Genomic DNA, 14,917 nt, shown 5'->3' with positions numbered 1-14,917 from the left:
CTCATAGCATGATTAACATTAAAATAGAATTGCTTATATATTGTAAAAACCCACCCCCCCAACTAATAGAGGGGACAAGACTGAACAAAATTACAATTAAAACCAATTAACATCAAATGGTTACACATGGAGGGTGCACACCAGATAACACCACATCAGAAATCCAATAGTATATAAATGACCATAGACATTTCAAAGAAAGTTTTTTGTTAGAAATATCCAAAAATATTTATTACATTAATTTACATCAGAAACACTATGTGTCATCTATTGTTTAAACCAGCTGGCATTCTAGTATTCAAAGTATGGATCCACCACAATTCCCTCTGCTGGAGTAAGCAGTGCACATTATTGGGTGTTTAACCTGTTCAATGCAAAAAAACAAAACAAAAAGAATTACGATTTTATGGATGTCCCTAAAATGTCTAGAGACATTCAAAATATTCCCGTCATTGTGGTTATTGGTGTCATTGTAGTGCTCCCAAATCCCGATCCTTAAGGGGCGTATAGTGCATCCCACATACTGTAGTTTGCAACTTTTACAATAACATATGGTGTAATATTACAATTTATGTACTGGTTTATCTTTAGAGTTTTACCAGTGGTAAGAGAAACTACATTGCTTTTTTTGTGTTTGTTATAATACCTACAGGTACTATAGCCACAACAATACTTACTTACAGATATCTAAGTACTGCATGAAGTTCCTGATCCGCATACAAGATTGGTAGATGCCATTTGCTAATACCAACAATCTGACTAAACTCAACTGAAAAGGATGTCACAAAATTAATAGTGCTACCGAAACGTTTTTGGCCCTTAGCAGTTGAATGGGAGCTTTTATTTATTAATGCTTCACAGTCTCTACTGATGGCTGTAGCTTAGGATGAAATATGCTGGTAAATTCCAGGTTGCAGTCATTTTGATTTAAATACATGAAAAGGGAAATTAAAGATTGTTTGGTGTTAGTCCATACAAAGATCAGGTTGTCTATAAAGCGAGCATACCATGCGATGCTGTCGCTAAAAGGATTGCTTGATTAAAACAAAACAATTTCCTCACACCAGCCCATCTAAAGATTGGCTAAAGATGAGGAAAATTTAGCCCCCATCAAATCACCACAACATTCCAAGTAAAATTGGCCATCAAACATAAAAAAATTGGGTTTTAATAAGAACTTTAGTGCAAGACACATGAACTCTTGTAATTGTGGTGAATAGGAGCTATATTTATGTAAATGATGTTTAACCACTTCCCGCCCGCCCTATGGCGGATTGACGTCCGGGAAGTGGTTCTGTTATCCTGACTGGACATCATATGACGTCCAGCAGGATAACCGCGGCGATCGGTGTGTCAGTCTGACACACCGCTACACTGATCTTGGTAAAGAGCCTCCGGCGGAGGCTCTTTACCACGTGATCAGCCGTGTCCAATCACGGCTGATCACGCTGTCAATAGGAAGAGCCACAAATGGGCACTGATTGGCACCATTATGTTGCAGTGATGCCCAGCAATGCCACCCTTAGGGGCATCACTGCAAACAAGCAGTGTCATCAGTGCCACCCATCAGTGTCCATTCGTGCCACCTGTCAGTGCCCATCAGTGCCCATCTATCAGTGCCCATCTGTACCAACTATCAGTGCCACCCATAAGTAACCATCAATGCCACCTACGAGTGCCCATCAATGCCGCCAATGAGTGCCCATCGGTGCCACCTATGAGTGCCCATCAGTGCCGTATACCAGTGCCACCTATCAGTGCCCATCATCAGTGCCACCTCATTGGTGCCACATCAGTGCCCATCATTGAAGAAGAAAACGTACTTATTTACAAAAAGTTTTAACAGAAACAAAGAAAAACTAGTTTTTTTTCAAAATTTTCGGTCTTTTTTTATTTGTTGCACAAAAAATAAAAACCGCAGAGGTGATCAAATACCACCAAAAGAAAACTCTATTTGTGGGAACAAAATGATAAAAAATTTGTTTGGGTACAGTGTAGCATGACCGCGCAATTGTCATTCAAATTGCGACAGCGCTGAAAGCTGAAAATTGGCCTAGGTGGGAAGGTGTCTAAGTGCCTGATATTGAAGTGGTTAAGGGCACTGATAGCTAAATGTTGGGGAATACATGAATTTAAAGACTTTACATCTACTGTAACCCAAAGTGAGTTCCTAGACCACTTGATTTCTTGTATGTATTCTAGCACATGGTTAGTGACACTAAAATAGCCTGGCAAGCGATTCGCTAGGGGTTGAAATAATGCATCAACGGACGCATCAATTGGATGGCTCTTAATTGGGATGTCCTGTTTGTGAACTTTCGGGAGCTGATGGCAAACAGGTGATGGGAATGTCTGTGATGTCCTGTTGCAAACAGATAATCGTATCTACTATCTGTTATGGATTCCCCCTCTATAGTGTATCTTGTTCTATATGTTCTATATATTTTACTATGTGACAGCATGTATTCAGGTCCAAATGTTTTTTATGTATCTGTATTTGTAACACTGTGTACAGCATCACAGAACATGTTATATTAATAACAGTAATAATTGTGGCAGCCTGTTGTTAGCTTGGGCAAAAGTAAAGAAGATTTCTCATTAAACCTTCAAAATTTTACATAATTGACCAGTGTTTAGGGGAAAATAAGCATACTAAAATCTCAAAAACATAGTTTTAAATCCTCATACACAAAGTTGTAAACTGTGTGATACAGTATACACATTTAATATAATATTTCACCGATACACAAAGCCCCTGTTTAACCTTTTTGTGGTTTCACTTTATGATTCTAGCTATAGTGCTTAAGAGATCATTTGCTATTGTTCAGAGGCATAACTAGAACGTTCAGGGCCTCTGATGCAAGAAACCATGAAGTGCCCCTCTGACCCCCAGTTAGTAAACACAGTTTACTATGCTTCAGTTATGAATGGACAGAGTCAGTGATCGGATGACTCTGTTGATTCAGAAAAGGAAGGGGCTGGTCAATTACATACTGTTTTTACCAGCCCCTTCCTTGCTCTCCATCCTGACACATTCCCTGTTGCAGGTGGCTGGAGAGGAGAGGGGAGAAGCCAGCAGAGTTGTTGGGGGATGAGGGGAGGCCAGGGGAGCACACAGGGGCTGGGGCAAAAGAAAGAAGCGGAAGCTGGAAAGAAGGGGTGGCGAGAGTGGCATATAGAGAAACCGATCCCCTCGATTTTCCTCCTGCAGCCGCTAAAAGTCTGCAGGAGAGAGAGGAGAAAAAGCAAGTTTTCATCAGCTGCAGGAGAAAAATAGAGGGGATCGGTTCATCTATATGCCGCCCCCACCACCCCTCCTGTCCAGGTGAGCAGGGAAGTTGCAAGTCCCCCTGGAGCACTGGGCCGGTGTCTTATCGAATTCAGTCCCCTATCATATAGTGTCCTCCCTGTACTGCGCAGGCGCAGTACGGAGGACAAAAGAGACTCCGAAAGTCTCCGAAGTTCAACAGCTGATCGTCAGCTGTACACGGCGCCTGCGCATTTATTCTTACCCTATGTCCAGGATCATTCCCTACTATCCAAGTGGACATAGAGTTAGAATAAATATTTGCCGAGCGCAGCGAGGCCGTGCCCGAAGCGTGGCGAGCGAAGCGAGCCCGCGAGGGGCCCTCTTACACTGCCATCGCTAACAGGTGCCCGAGCGCCGTGTACAGCTGATGGTCAGCTGATCAACTTCGGGCATTTTCGGCATCTCCTGCTCCTCCGTACTGCGCAGGCGCTGCGCCTGCGCAGTACGAGGCGGACACTATCTGATACGAGGACACTATATGGCAGAACACCGGGTCACAATTGCAACCCCTGTAGTTACGCCCCTGCTATTGTTGCAAACAATGAGATGTCCATACTTGAACCAAATGTGTTGTTTGGCCATACTAAATGCTGTTTTCTTTCCTCTGTTTTAGGAAAATTCAGGCAGTAAAGAATTTCATCAGAAAACACCAGAGTCAGTGAAATCTACTTCCAGCATGTCAGCAGATAACAAAGCAGAAAGAGAACAAATAGCAACAATTGCTTTAGACAAGGAACTTTGTATTCAATTTTATTTTCCACCTTTAGAAAGACTGGGACACATAAATCCCATGGTAATATTTAATTTGTCCAGAATAATATTTGTGCCATATTTTGTGTGTGTGTATAGTATACAAAGTAATACATTTAAACCACCTCCCTTCAATTTAAACTCTTTCATAAGGGATATCCATGCACAACTGGATCTGAATAGATAACCAGATATTCTAATATATTGACTCCAAACTGTACAACTTGCATAAAGACTAAAAGTGGGATAGCTGATTGACATTGGATAAACTGTGGAAAACATCTCTGATGTTGTTAAAACAAACAATAATTGTATTCAGTGGTGACCAGCTACTTGTGTATCCATGAACGGAGGAATGAGGGTACTTAAAAATTAACCACCACTAGCTGCCAAACCTCTAAAGCCAAAATCCAATATTTTCAGAATGTTCACAGTTATATGAGTAATAGATTCTAATCTATGCAATAATAAAGTCTCTGACACCAGTTGTCCAATATGTGGATAGGGATCTCAGTAGTATACATAAAACAGTGGCCGCGATGCATAACATCTCTGCATCAGAGCATTGTAATCCACTCAAACATGTAAAGTTATTAGGCATCATTAACTCTGTAGAAAAAATAAAAACAAACCTTGGGCCAGAATCCATAATCTATTAGCCAGTTCTGGCAACATTGTGAAGATTAGAAACCTTGCAATACTTAGCAACTTAGTGTAAATCAACCGATTTCGCCACTCAGCGGTGGCTTCTTCAGAAGATCAGGTATGTAGTGTAACACGGACTCTTGCTGAAATCCCTACCCACATATTTTACAACTTGTTTCAGAGACTTGAAATGTTGAGTGGATTAGGGTCTATAACTCATTCCAACAGCGTAATTTCGGCATTTGGATTATTGTATTAGAGAATTAGAGAAGACATCATTCCTCCATTTATGGACACACAAGGAAATGGTCACCACCTGAAAAGGATTGATGTTTCATTTAGCAACATCGGAGATATTTTCTACAGTGTATCTTATGTTTGACATATGCCATGTGATGTTGGTCTGAGCAATAAGATTGTATATTTACAGACTGGGGGATATAGCGGATTCCTATTTATATCTGTCTAAGATTAGTGACAAGTACCATACTTTTGGCAGGTTCCTTCTTGGAAAAGGAGGAACGCCTGTTGCATGTTTTTTTTCCCTTGTACCATATAGATACTGCGAGAAATGCTATCACTGGAAAATATTTATAGTGTTACTAACCCAGGACCCTACAGTCACTATATCTGGTCTCCCACAGTACACAGAACATGGGAATGCTATTGGTTCAGTAAATATAAACTGCTAAATACCTTTTCTCATCAGCAGTATATAGCAATCTTGTGACTTCTATCAGTGTCCAGCCGAGCACTGGTTAAAGTTTGTAGGAGTAGTTTTCATTCTCCTTTGACTGTCCTATGAGGCTGCATGACCCCTGACTTTCTGTCTAGGCAATGCTGATTGGTCCTGTGCTGATCACATGCACCCTCCCAAAAAAAAAAAAAAAAAAAAAAAAACACACCAAACTGAGCATGTGCAGAGCACCTCCAGTGGCTCTGTTCTATCAGCAGATGGATTGAGGACAATAAAGGAAGGGGAGGATCAGAGAAGACAGGATCAAACAGCCTTTTTACACAATGCGGAGGATTAACACCTTAGGTTGCATAGTAAGTATAACAAGCATGCTTTACTGCATATACAGATTGATTTTGCTATTGTGTGTTTAGTAACACTTTAAGACAATCAGCTTGCAATCACACGTTTGATCTGTATGCAGAATATACAGTTTGGAGTCAAAATGTCAACATATCTGGAAACCTGCTATTTGGCTCCCTATGTGCATTGACATCCCTTGTGAATGAGTGGGGGTTTGAACCGAAGGGAGTTTTTTTTGTCTGATTTATACCGTATATACTCGAGTATAAGTCGTTCCGAATATAAGTCGAGGCCCTAATTTACCACAGAAAAAAATGGGAAAAACTTATTGACCCGAGTATAAGACGAGGGTAAGAAATGCACAGCTACTGTAAGTGGAAAAGAGGGTCAACAATGCCCATTTGCAGCATCACTGTGCCCATTTGCATGCCTCACTGTGCCCATTTGCAGCCATAGGTCCCCTGAACTTCAAACTCGGTAGTTAAGGGTTCCTAGATGCCCCCTAGCTGCAGCCAAAATTTGGGGTCTCTGAACCCAAAGGGTCCCGAAATGACATTGCTGCAGATAGACACAGTTGACCGAATTTGGGGCCCAGTATCTCGGGGCCACTTAGTGCTAAGAACCCCAAATTTGGTGGGCAAACCCAGTGGAACTAGCACCATAAAATTTCCAAAGCTGGGGTTTCCAGCACCAAGTGGCCCCGAGATACAGGGCCCCAAAAATCAGTTCAGAAAATGTCAAGCACTTTTCTGCAGCAGAGAATGACATTTTCCGAACCAGTTTTGGGGCCCCGCATCTCAGGGCCACTTGGGGCTAGGAACCCCAGCTTTGGATATGTTATGGTACCAGTTCCACTGGGTTTGCACACCAAATTGGGGGTTGCTAGCACCAAGTGGCCCTCAGATATGGGGCCCCAAATTCGGTTCAGAAAATGTCAAGCACTTTTCTGCAGCAGAGAATTACATTTTCCGAACTAATTTTGGGGCCCCGTATCTCGGGGCCACTTAGTGCTAGGAACTTTAGCTTTGGATATGTTGTGGTACCAGGTCCACTGAGTTTGCATACCAAATTTGGGGTTTCTAGCACCAAGTGGCCCTGAGATACGGGGCCCCAAAGTCGGTTCGGAAAATGAAAATTTTTTGCTGCAGAAAAGTGCTTGACTCAAGTATAAGTCGAGAGGGGCACTTTCAGCAGAAAAAAATGTGCTGAAAAATTCGACTTATACTCGAGTATATACGGTAATATTTATTTAGCAATGCAGGTCTGCACACCACTATTATCTACGCCATTTAGCAATCAGCAATAGATTATTTTGTAGGGTGCTAAACCCCTCCACAGTGTATTAATTTGTTAGTACAATCATTTTAAATATATAGAATAAGCACACCACATGACAAAAATGCTTTACCAATAAAGTTGTATTAGGCATATACATACAATGGTACAAATTGCCAAGTATGTCATATCACATCAAGCATGGGTTCTGGTTTTAACTTTCAATGGAATAGGGTAGATTCAGGGAGTCTTGGTTTAGTTGTTCCCCAGATATACTTAGGGACTAACTGCTATTATATTTGTATATAATACATAGGAACTGGGATGGAGAGGACCCAAATGAGGTAGAAAATCTTAGGTAGTAGAATTATCTTGGCAGCTGTAATTCTGCCTAAACATGAAGTATTGGGTGGGTCCCGGCGGGCCGCCAAAAGAGAAGTTAATTTGGCAAGCAGGTGGGTGTAGTTAGCATCATAAGGTAGGGATTGAGGTGCCCAGGTGAAGTGGAAGGGGTTTTGCAGAGAAAGGAGGTCCTATGAAGGGAAGGAGAAACTATGAGCTTTTGATTTTGTTCCATTTACTTTAAGGCCAGAGATTTGTGTGGAGAAGGAGTGGAGATGCGTGAGGAAATAAAAAGGGGAAAATCATTTTTTGATGATGTCCTGCAATTTTAATCCCCTAATGTTTTTTTGTTGGCTCAAATTCTCTTGCTAATGCAAATAAGAGTGGGTAGAAGGGACAACCCTATTGGGTTCCTCTCACATTAGATAAATAGTCAGATTTTAACCAAATGCACATGGTCCAGAGTAGAGAGACAGTACCCATTTCAAGAAATGCAGGCCGAAGTCCTATCGTGCAAGGATATAAGACAGGTATTGCTGGGAAAAGGAACTGAAAGCCTTCCATATGTCCAGAGATAGAGGGTAAGCTGGAATTCTTTTGTTTATGGCATGTAACAAAAGTGATGCTCTGTGGATATTATCACTTGCTTATCGATTAAGGATGAACCCAACCTGATCTTTATTAATCAGGGAGCCTATATTTGGGTTAAGTCATAGCGTGAGGATTTCAGCTAAAAGCTTAATATCAAGATTGAGTACTGATATTGGTCTGTAGTTGGAGCAGGTTATGTCATCTGAAATAGGTTTTGGTATCATAGTTATTATCATATTATTATCAGAAGCGCTCGGTCTTGTAAAACTAGCATTCGTAATGGAGATATCACGTACGTCTTGTACGTCACTATGTTCGTAATTGTTGGCCAACATTTGTGTGACCGTGTGTATGCAAGACAAGTTGGAGCCAACAACCTTCGAACAAAAATCCACGGTTTTGTCCGATCATGTGCACAGGGCATAAGAGTTTCCTGCCGGAAAGACTGTTGCTTCAGGTGGCTATTAAAGAAGTCAGCAAACTCTTTATAAGGTGGCAGTGGATGAGTATAGTTTGGAGATGTGTTTACAGGATTCTTGAAGGACTTTGACTGTGGTCGCTAAAGTATATTTCTCTGGATAATTTGGGGTAAATAGATTTATGGTCATGGTCAAGTTTGCATAGTTAAAGTGTTAGGAGTGTGTTTGGTTTGTTAGCTTTGACATAATATTTGTGTTTTGACCTGCATTTTTTTTTTTTCGCATTCTATAATAACTCAGATTCCACTAATAAAAGGTTTAGTACACCACAGGCTTTGCCGAACTGAAGTCTGTTGGCTAGGGGGGGGGGGGGATGGGCTTGGAAGTTACAGTGATGTCTGAAATTCTTTTTCCAGATGTTGGAAATGTAAGTGTATGCATTTATCGATCTGGAAGGTGAGATATATGCATGTACCTCTTATGTTTGTGTGCTTCCTTGAGCAGGGGTATTGAATTCAATGTTACAGAGGTCCAATCAGACAGATTTTCTGCCAGTAGAGGTCTGAATCACATGTTTGTGTGAATACTTCTTCACATCACCAACCCCCCTCACATCATAAATCCCCCAAAAGCACTGCCCCCTCCACATCACCTCTCTCCCCACAGCACTTCCCCCTTCACATCACCCCCCCCCAGCATTGCCCCTCTTCATATCAACCCCCTCACACACAGCACTGCCTCCTTCACATTACTCCTCCCCATAGCACTGCCCCCTCTCATCACAAATCCCCCACAGTAGTGTGATCTGCCCTCTTCACAGCACCTGCATCCCCTTCACATCACCTTCCCCTATTACATCATCCTTTCATCAGAAATCCCCAATTCCCCAGTAATATGCTCTGCCGTCTTCACTCCCGTACAGCACTGCCCCCTCTCAAATCACAACCCTGCCTCTTCACAGCCCCCCTACAGCACTATCACAGCCCCCCACAGCACTGCCTACCTTCACAGCCCCCCACAGCACTGCCTACCTTCACAGCCCCCCACAGCACTGTCACAGCCCCCCACAGCACTGCCTAATGTTACAGCCCCCCCCCCACACACCACTGCCTACCTTCACAGCCCCCCCAGAGCACTGCCTACCTTCACAGACCCCCACAGCACTGTCACAGCCCCCACAGCACTGCCTACCATCACAGCCCCCCATAGCACTGTCACAGCCCCACACAGCACTGAGCTGTATAAAAGATGATCTAGTATTCTTTTGATGATCCAGCATTGCTTCTAAAATAATTATATATTCATTAAATGTAACAATAATCATATCACATATGACATCTAAAGTAAATTTAGTTTTTACACTCACAGTATACCTGATCTCTATGATACATATACAACTGCCAACAGAGTTAAAGTGGTTGTAAACTCTCCCCGACAACTTTGTCCCATGTAAATCAGCATAAAAAACCCTAATGAACACCTGCTTGTAGATATCTCCTTACTTGCTTAGTATTGTTGTAATCCTTTTTGTTCTTTAGAATGACTTCACTGAGCATGCCCAGATCTCCCCTGATTTACGGCACACTCTGTGTACTTATCTGTCTATTATCAGATCTTCCTACAGCACAACTCTGAAATCCCACGAGACTGCATAATCACTCAGAGCTTCCTACTACACCCAATGTGACCATGTGACATCACATGCAGTGTAAACTTGGGCATCGGATAGGATTACTGCAGCCTTATTAGCTGAAGCTGATAAGACTGACACAGGCAAACACTAGATAATAGGCACAAGTAAATACTATGAAATAAAACAAGTCAGCTATGAGCAGTGAAACAGGGTTTCCATAGAAACGTTGGATTGAGAAGGAGGCTTGGTTAACAGTACAGGAAGTGCTCAATGTAAGGGCGGAAATACACTCTGTGGACTCTGAAAACAATACTTAAGATGGCGCTGCCTAACCCCCGGAAACTAGTTTTTTTAAAGTTTCTTTAAACAGTAAGTAATATGCGATTTGGGCTGGATTACAGTGGCTATAGTTTGATAATTACTTTTTTTATAATGGACTAAATGAAAAGCAGCATCAGAGTGGGAGAGTTTACTTTCTCTTTAAAAGGAGAAAAGAGCATCATCAAAGCCCCAGGGCAGTGGCAAGCAAATATTGCCCATACATGGAGGAGAAGGAGAAGACATTGAACAATGGTTCTATGCATTAAGGTGAAAAAACTTCTGACAGCAACCAGCCCCCCTGTTTTACTCACCTGAGCCTGTTTGTTTCCTTGGCGGAGACTTCTCTGCCCGGGGTTCTCGGCTCTTGATTGGATAGATTGACAGCAGCGGGAGCCAATGGCTGCTATCAATCAAATCCATTGATGCGGGCGCTGGGGGGCAGGGCCGAGTCCCGCATTGTTTCTATGCACGCAAATGCTGGACTCAGGAGCGCGCCCACAAGGTAACATCCAGGGAGAGCGCTTCTCCCAGGGGTTTACCGATGTGAGGAGGAGCCGCAAACGCCGCCGGGGGACCCCAGAAGACGATGTTCAGGGCCACACTGTGCAAAACGAACTGCACAGTGAAGGTAAGTATGATATGTTTGTTATTTAGAAAAAAACAAAACAAAGGTTTACAATCACTTTAATTTCCAGCTGTCGCACCTTTGTGGTGAAAGGATAGTTGCTGTGATACCTCTATTCCAATTATATAAATAATTCTATACTTCTACTACAAAAATATGTCAGCATGCATCCATTTCTTGTTACTCTCTAATGCTAATATACATTATTTTTCAAAGATACGTGGAGTATTACAAGCATCACTTCAGTTGAAAAAAAATAAATAAAAAAATTCCCTCTAAGTACATGCCATTGGTTTAAAAAAATTATATAGTAGTATTGTCTCAGTTTAATTAGTTATTATAAACTGCCAGTGCTGTCATAAATATTGTTGTTCTCTCCATTATTTTTTGGAAATTAATGTGGTTAATAAAATATACTGTAGGTTGAAAACATTTAAACTCATTTTATAGGACAATGGAAAATACAAAGTACAGTAAAAGAAAAAACAAATTTCTGACTGAAAACTAATAGTCGATTGGTTATCATGGGTTACAGTACTTTGTTATCATTGTTCCTTATATTGCTTTATTTAAGTTTTGGTAGTAAGAACTATAACTTAAACAGATACACTTTGTACGAATGTGTATATTTTCACATATATTTATTAATGCTGATATAAATGAAAAATAAAGAATGACATGATGCTCACAAACATTTATTTAATGTAGAGTTACAAAATAGTGTGTATACAGTGTGATATATACTGTATATACCAATTCTACAATTTTATATTTTAGGTGTTGCTAATGTATGCCTACAACAAGCAGAATATAAATGTTAGAGACCTTAGAAAGTGTGATCCAAAAGAGCTTCAGTGTGGCTACATTGGGATGCCTTTGACACGGTAAGTGGCAAATCAAAATGTGGGCAGGTTAAAAGGAGTAACTAGAATTATGAAAGACCTGGGTTAGCCTTGGGCATGCTAAGGAATACAATGATGTGATGCAATGCGCATCATGCCGAATGGTGTATGCAACCTAATTGCGTTAACAGAGGAAGGCATGTGAAAGACGTATGGTTAAATAAAAGCTAAACATACTTGCTGTATACATGACACGTGATAGTTCTTCAGTACCCACAATTTATGCTTTGTTTACTGAGCCACAAGCAAGAGCCTCAAAGACATTACCATAACCTCAGTACCTGGAAAGAATACAGTGGTGAAGAGTGGGTGTAGCTAAATTACTCCAGATATTTGATGTGTTTTCAATCACTTTAGTCCCAGAGCCATTTTTTTATTTTTGTTTATATGTTTAAAAAATTATTTTAAGCCTGAAGATGATTTAAAACTCCCAAAACACTCAATATTTTCTGAAAGCCGACACCCTGAAGAATAAAATAGTTGTAGTTGTATGTCGCAAGATATACATGCAATTGTTTACCAAAAAGTATTACCCAATTTTTTGGTAAAATATAAAAGATGAGGTAGCATTGATTAAATAGATACCCAACATGTCAAGCCTTAAAATTGCATGTGCCTTTTAAATAGTAACAAAATTCGGTACCCTATATTTTCCATAGGTGACGCTTTAAAAGCTCCCTACAGGCCGTCAGATTACAGTTAACCATGTATAATGGCCCTAGAATTATTGCTTTCACTCCGGTGAGGCGATATCTAACATACTGTATATATTTTATGCATGAAGCACAATCCGTGTGTTCGTCCATAGGTGCCCCCCACTGTGAATTTACGTTTATATATGTGTGTATGTTGGGGTGGGGCTCAAAAAAATTTGGGTTGGGATTTTAAGTGATTGGGTGTAACTTTCATTTTTTACACTTTTTTTTACTAAACTTTTATGTAATACATTTTTTAGTGAGCGTGTTTCCAGCACAAACACTAGAAAACATATACAGCACCCAGGTTTAAAGCCCACTTCCTGGACACCACATATGTGTTATGTGGTTGTGAAGGGGTTAAAAGTCAGCAGCTACAAATTAATTAAAAGACACTTACCGCTCCAGGGATCCAGCACTGTCCTCCCCCAGGCCAGTCCTTTGCCGGTCTTTGGTTCCCAGCACCACCATGTTTACCGTGGGAGGTCGACTGTGACACCCTGTGGCTTCACAGCAGGCTCCTCGCTGCGCATACGTAAGCCATGCTGCACTCAGTAAATAGACACACAGCCTCCTGGGACCTGCCCCAGGAGGTTGTGGGCAGGGAGAGTGGGGAGGAGAACTTCTGCTGGGTTTGCCTAGGTGATGCCAGCGGAAGTGGGAGTGGGTATGTGCCAGATATAGGTACCCCCTCCTTAAATGCAAAAAAAAAGAAAAAGTGGCAGAAGTAGAAGAGGAGGGGGGAATCAGTGGAACCTCCCCTCTTAAGGTGCAGTTTTGCTTTAAAGCTGTAGTAAACCGCTGTGTGTGCGTGTTTTTTTTTTTTGCAACCTGTAAGGTACAGGTAAAGCCTATATTTGAAAACAAAGCCCTCCAGCTCCGTGCTGTCACCACTGAGAAAGCTTCTATTTTACCCGGTCTTCCTACCAGGTTTGCGGACTCCGGCTGTGTGAGTGGCATGAGCCGCGATGACATCACTCCCACGCATGCATGTGGGATTCGCCGCTTACGGTACAGGACGGCCCTGATGGTGAGGTGACCAGCTGCATGTTCAGTAAATATCTCCTAAACGGTGCAGGTTTAGGAGATATTTACAGTACCTATAGATAAGCCTTATTATAGGCTTACCTAATAGGTAAAAGTCAGAGATGAGAGTTTACTCCAACTTTAAGTAGTAATCCTGCTGTTTATTAGCTTTAAAAAGGGACTCTTATATACAGTAAATGTATGTTTGCTATATAGGTCAGCTTTTCTCAACCTTTGTACCACATTTCTGTCAGTGGCTAAGGGCCCTCTTATATTGGAGGTCAGTAAAAGACTTATTCCCTTTGATTAGTGATCATTGAAATCGGACCCTCTTATATTAGTGGTCAGTGGGAGAAGGAACCCCATACACTGCCAATCAGTGTAATGAATACTGAAAAAAGGCTGTTAAAAAAAAAAAAAATTTAGAGAAGAGGCTCCACTGGGCCTATGATGCTGGATCTGCCAATGATTGTGCCAAAACTACACAGGCACTGTCATGTGGGAAAGTCAGTTTGTTACAGTTTAAAGAACCCGTAGCAACCTCTAAAGATAACAGCCTTTTTTCTTTGTTTCCAATCCTTTGCTATGAAATGGAAGAGGCATAATTCTTTATATCAACAAACATTGACCAATTTAGGTTTTGTTAGAGCTTTGCAGGATATAATGCAAATTTTCTGATTATGTGTGTTTCTATTTTTTAGTGTCCTTTCACTGCAAGAGAAGTTAAGTATTCTAAGGCAGAAGGCGGAACTCTCTCTCAATCCTGTAAGAGATGTCTCTGGGGAACAGCAGAAAAGGTCTACCAATGTGGCTAAAGAGAGACTTGACAATAAACCAGTCAGGGTCACACAAGAATTACAGGTATTGGACAAAGAACACACACAACTTTTAGAGCTCATGTCTGATGGTTTTTTTGTTTTTGCTTTTTTTTTTTTTTTTTTTAGAGGCTCCATTGCTTTAAATCAGGGATCTCAAACTGGCGGCCCTCCAGCTGTTGCAAAATTACAAGTCCCATGAGCAAGGCTGACAGTTACAAGCATGACTCCCACAGGCCGAGGCATGATGGGACGTGTAGTTGTGCAACAGCTGGAGGGCCGCCAGTTTGAGACCCCTGCTTTAAATAAAACTATAGAACATGTTATTGGCAGGGGGGAACTATTTAATTACTTTCGGGTGCTGCGAAGTAATATATCCCTACGGATTAACATAGAAGAGGCTGAATGTTCATGTAATTGTCAGGGACCACATTGCAGTGATTACTCCATGTGCACCCTAAAGTCATTCAATAGACCCCTTTCTTCTCCCGTTCCCCCTATGAACAAGTGGGGCTTGCAAGTACGAAGG

At 41.4% G+C, this 14,917-nt stretch overlaps 1 protein-coding gene across 3 annotated transcripts in view; it reads left to right on the top strand.

Annotated features, from left to right (window-relative positions):
• CFAP54 (cilia and flagella associated protein 54) overlaps window positions 1-14,917 on the top strand; it is a 545,361-nt gene that overhangs the window by 512,897 nt on the left and 17,547 nt on the right. For all 3 annotated transcript variants that reach the window (XM_073620268.1, XM_073620266.1, XM_073620265.1), the window contains exons 65-67: window positions 3,924-4,103; window positions 11,728-11,834; window positions 14,275-14,434. In XM_073620268.1, the coding sequence (XP_073476369.1) occupies window positions 3,924-4,103; window positions 11,728-11,834; window positions 14,275-14,434 (447 nt within the window). The remainder of the gene's footprint in view (window positions 1-3,923; window positions 4,104-11,727; window positions 11,835-14,274; window positions 14,435-14,917) is intronic.

Source organism: Aquarana catesbeiana, linkage group LG03, assembly GCF_042186555.1.
Source record: "Aquarana catesbeiana isolate 2022-GZ linkage group LG03, ASM4218655v1, whole genome shotgun sequence".
Taxonomy (NCBI): Eukaryota; Metazoa; Chordata; class Amphibia; order Anura; family Ranidae; genus Aquarana; species Aquarana catesbeiana.
Note: the sequence above shows the minus strand (reverse complement) of the source record. Positions and strands in the feature narration are given on the sequence as shown.